This window comes from Oratosquilla oratoria, unplaced genomic scaffold, assembly GCF_046742065.1.
Source record: "Oratosquilla oratoria isolate Oo_2021 unplaced genomic scaffold, ASM4674206v1 SCAFFOLD138, whole genome shotgun sequence".
Lineage (NCBI taxonomy): Eukaryota > Metazoa > Arthropoda > Malacostraca > Stomatopoda > Squillidae > Oratosquilla > Oratosquilla oratoria.
The window spans coordinates 162,501-167,358 of NW_027467494.1; the positions used below are offsets into that span (position 1 = coordinate 162,501).

At 39.3% G+C, this 4,858-nt stretch overlaps 1 protein-coding gene across 1 annotated transcript in view; it reads right to left on the reverse strand.

Moving 5' to 3' along the window:
• LOC143022680 (serine/threonine-protein kinase pim-2-like) overlaps window positions 1-4,536 on the reverse strand; it is a 10,207-nt gene extending 5,671 nt beyond the window's left edge. Inside the window, exon 1 of the mRNA XM_076181012.1 lies at window positions 4,378-4,536. Within this exon, the coding sequence (XP_076037127.1) occupies window positions 4,378-4,536 (159 nt within the window). The remainder of the gene's footprint in view (window positions 1-4,377) is intronic.
• Between the last annotated feature and the right edge of the window lie 322 nt (window positions 4,537-4,858).

A 4,858-nucleotide genomic window follows, 5' to 3' on the forward strand; every position in this document is an offset into this window, starting at 1 on the left:
AATGAAGGGTGTGAAACTGCTTCCGAGGAAAAATAGAAATGAAAAGTAGGTGTAGGCTACTGACTCTCCAGAAGAGAGACTTGACTAGAGAGAGAAAGAGAGAGAGAGAGTGAAAGGGAGTCTAGACGGAGGAGAGGGAAGGAGTAATAGTTGGATGAACATAAGAACATAAGAATGAAGGAGACTGTAAGAGACCATAAGGCCTACACTAAGCAGTCCCATGCCCATTACCACCTATCATTCCCATCCATAAAGTTGTTTAACCCTTTCTTAAAACAACCGATAGTTCCCGTGCTCACTACATGGTTGATAACTCTATTCCTTTCGTTAACCACCCTATTAGTAAACCAGTTCTTGCCTATTCCCTTCTTAAATCTAAATTTGTTCAATTTAAATCCTTTAGTGCGAGTCCTGCCTTGTTGTCTAAATATGATAATCTTGTTTGCGTCACCCTTTTCAAAGTCTTTGATTCACTTGAACACCTCTATTGGATCCCCTCGCACCCTTCGTATTTCCAGAGAGTGTAATCTAAGATGCCTAAGCCTCTCCTCGTAAGGTAAATTTCTCTGCCCCTGTATCATTTTGGTCATTCTCCTCTGTACTGATTCTAGTGAATTTATGTCCATTCTATAGGACGGAGACCATGACTGTACCGCTACATAGATTTTAATGATTATGTCTGTACTTTTATTCGTAACTGTCCTAGCAATGAAACTTTCCCATTTGAATTTTACAGTTCCCCAGGGTTCGGTTTTGGGCCCATTATTGTTCATTATGCACATAAACGACTTGGACAATGGGATTAATAGTGATATTAATAAAATATTATAATCTATGTAGCGTTAGTTAAACTCATCCATGACTATTCGATACAGTCATGGTCTCCGTTCAATAGAATGGACATAAATTCATTAGAATGTAATTAAGTACTATTAAATTCCATAAGGATTATATAATTACTATATTGTATTGTATATGTGTTATGTATGTGAATATATACTATACATCATATATATGTATGACATGTGTACTATGTATGTTAATCTACAAATATCTCTTACAGAATAATTTGGATTCACTCCTCACGGGATTTCCATATCTTGGTGATTATTGATTTATTTAGATTCATCTCTCTGTAACTACTTCAGTTTGCAAATTGCTTGCCGCTAATAGGCGTAATAAATTGATCAATCAAATCAACTCTCTCTCTCTCTCTCTCTCTAGTCAAGTCTCTCTTCTGGAGAGTCAGTAGCCTCCACCTCCTTTTCATTTCCATTTTTCATCGGATACAGTTTCACACTCTTCATTAAGAAGACAAGGTCATCCTATTAAGACAGCCGGGCAGGACTCGCAGTGATGTATTTAAATTGAACAATTTTATATTTAAGAAGGAAATAGGCAAGAACTGCTTTACCAATAGACTGGTCAACGAATAAAATAGACTTAGCAACCACGTAGTGAGCGCTGAAACTACCGTTTCTTTTGAGAGGTGTTTTTTGAATGGGGATGATAGGTGGTAATGGACATGGAACTGCCTAGTGTATGACATATGACCTCTTGCAGTCTCCTTTCTTATGTCCTTCTTTTATTATGTTTTTACGTAGTGGCTTTCTCCATACTTTCTCTACAGCCACATCTATTTCATTTATCTGTGTGGAACCGCCTCAGCTGTCAAGACGCCATTACAGCGCTCCCCTAAGGGATGATACTCAGAGCGATAAATCTCCCATTAATATTTGTATGCATAACGTGTCCCTCACAAAAGTTTTGTCTAATTTCGAGCTCACGAAGGACCGGCGGGAAGGTGAGAGCCATTGAGGTTACAGTGCTGAGAAGATACGCAATAACTGTTACCTCGACATCCGTGAAGAAGAGCCTACGTGGAAAAATGGCGATTTGATCATTCGCCCTTCCGGAAATACTTTAATTTGAAAGACGTCCTCTTGAACAAAAACTATGAAAGAGATCTGAGGCCATAATGCATGGTAAGGGCTCGAAGAATCTCTCGTTTTGAAAATGAATTGTGCCAAAGGCGTCGTCCAGTAGGAGCACGAACGAGCGTGGCTGGTTCAGGTCAAATGCTTTGCAGTGGGGCGGTAGTCCCAGCGGCAGGTGACCTATTGGTCTTTCAAGGGGCCGGCTTTAGACGAACCCAATGGTGACTCCTGTATGCAGGCTCAACACAAACGGGGAAGGAATGTGTCTTTTCTGTCTAATCCGGTGAGAAGTCAAAGAGAATCAGAGGGACATTCAACGGCATCTACAATAATGATCCAAACAAGTTTATGAGCATATTGATAATAATAGTACGAATGATAGACGAAACAAAAACTATTGGTGTTGTAATATTTAAGCAATTTTCTTTTCTAGAAAAAATGGTTTATAAGGATTATGTAATGAAAATGTATAAGTGTATGTAGAAAGACATAGACACTAACAGAGAAATTCAAAGAGAGAGATAAAGACAGAAGCAGCGACAAAGACAAACAGAAAGTAAGACAGACAGACAAAGGTAGACAAACAGACAGACACACACACGTGCGCGCGCGCACACACACGCACACAAAAATACAGACAGACAGAGGCAAATAGACACAGATTGATAGACACACACACACACGCACAGACACACACAGACACACTTAGACACACACATATACGCAATGCACACACGCACACTCACACACACACGCAAATACACGCGCACGCAGGCACACACACATACACACACGCACGCACACACGCACACTCACACACACACGCAAATACACGCGCACGCAGGCACACACACACATACACGCATGCACACACACACACACACACACACACACACACACACACACACATATATATATATATATATATATATATATATATATATATATATATATATATATACAGGTGAAAAATGTTATCACACACTTGTCAATCACGGGAAAATCAATACCATTAATAAAAAGGTGGTACAGGTCCACCAAAGGTCAAAAGAAGAGCATAGTCAAGGGGTATATTCGATTCCATGTAAAGATTGGGACTTAGTTTACATCGGACAGACTGGAAGGGATTTGAACAGTAGGATGATCGAACATAAACGTTCCATTAATTATGGACAAGAGAGCTCAGCTGTGTTCCAACATGTTAAGCAATTTAAACATTGTTTAGATTGGGACAAAGCTGAGCTTATTTATAAATCCAGATGTGAGTTCAGGAGAAAAATGGTAGAATCCACTATTATTGAATACCAGCCCAATATTAATATTTCAAAGGGGCAATGGTCCCCGGATATAATATCCGGACTTTTTATCACCAACCTATTAAAAACATATTTGCCTCCTGACCTCACATACGGAGTGAGCCGAGGGTAGAGACCTCTTCCCATGTTCCCCTTTCTCATGTAAAGGGTGCTACTTAAGTAGCACGCTCTCTCTTAATTGTATCTACTGAAGAGGATTGCAGTTTGCAATCGATATATATAGATTCCCCGTTTCCAGTCTTTTCTACTCCAACAGTGGTTTTACCGTGATATATATATATATATATATATATATATATATATATGTATAAGCACATGCGCGCATACGCACAGAAAGACATACACACACAAACACACGCACACTCACGCACACACACACAAACACACATACATACACAAGCACAGACACACACGCACAAACACACACACACACAAACAGACACAAACACACACACACACACACACACACACACACACACAGAGAGAGAGAGAGAGAGACATGGAAACAGACATATAGGCAGACAGACAGACAAACTGAATGAGAAAGTCATACAGTCAGAGGTACAGACAGAAAGACAAATAAACAGGCTGGTAGACAGGAAAATAGACACCCAGACATACATACACACACACACACACACACACACACATATATATATATATATATATTATATATATATTGTATATATATATATAATATATATATATATTGTATATATATATATAATATATATATATATATATATATATATAGATATATATATAATATATACAAACACACACACAGACGCAAACGCACACACACACACAAACACGGAGACAGGAAAACAACTAAGTAGGCAGGCAGACATACAAACAGACAGTGAGAGAGACAGACAGACGGACACTGACAGGCATACAGATAGACAGAGGAAGAGACAGATAGTCAGATACACAAGGACAAGCTAATGGTCACATAGGTACAAAGTCACACAGACCGACAGACAGAAAGAAAGACAGATGGACGTACAAATAGACCAAATTGTAGACCGATTGATAGAGTGACAAGCTTAGGTGTCAAACCATTATAATTAGTCAATTTTGTATTAATAATTAAAGAATAGATAGATGGATGGCTTACTGACCTGACACTCTTTAATAAGGTACACAACCGATCTTCCTCTGACACGCATATGGATTGCCTGACTCACACTGACTTGTTGCCAGATCACGACAGAAGCACCAAATTCACAACAAGGACACAGTCGTTGCCAAACTACAGTCTGTAACAATAGTAACAACATATTGAAAGATTTATGGACACATAGTCACTAATTCGTACTCAGAAACTCTTATTCACAGTCTCACACTCAAAGACCCAAAAACTCAGATTCACAGACTCTGCGACTTACTGGCTGGTTCCCTCTCGCATAGCTCTCTCAGAGTTGGGTTCTTTTTTTACGATGACCGACAGAAGAATCAAAGAATATTTCAACAAACTCGTCGCATCTTCCTCTTTGGGCTCTTTGGCAAGATCTTTCTTCACTTCCCTGAACCCTTCACTCGATGGATCTTTTGAGGCCGATGTTGAATTTGGACCATTGGCTGGATCCCTCCAAACAACAC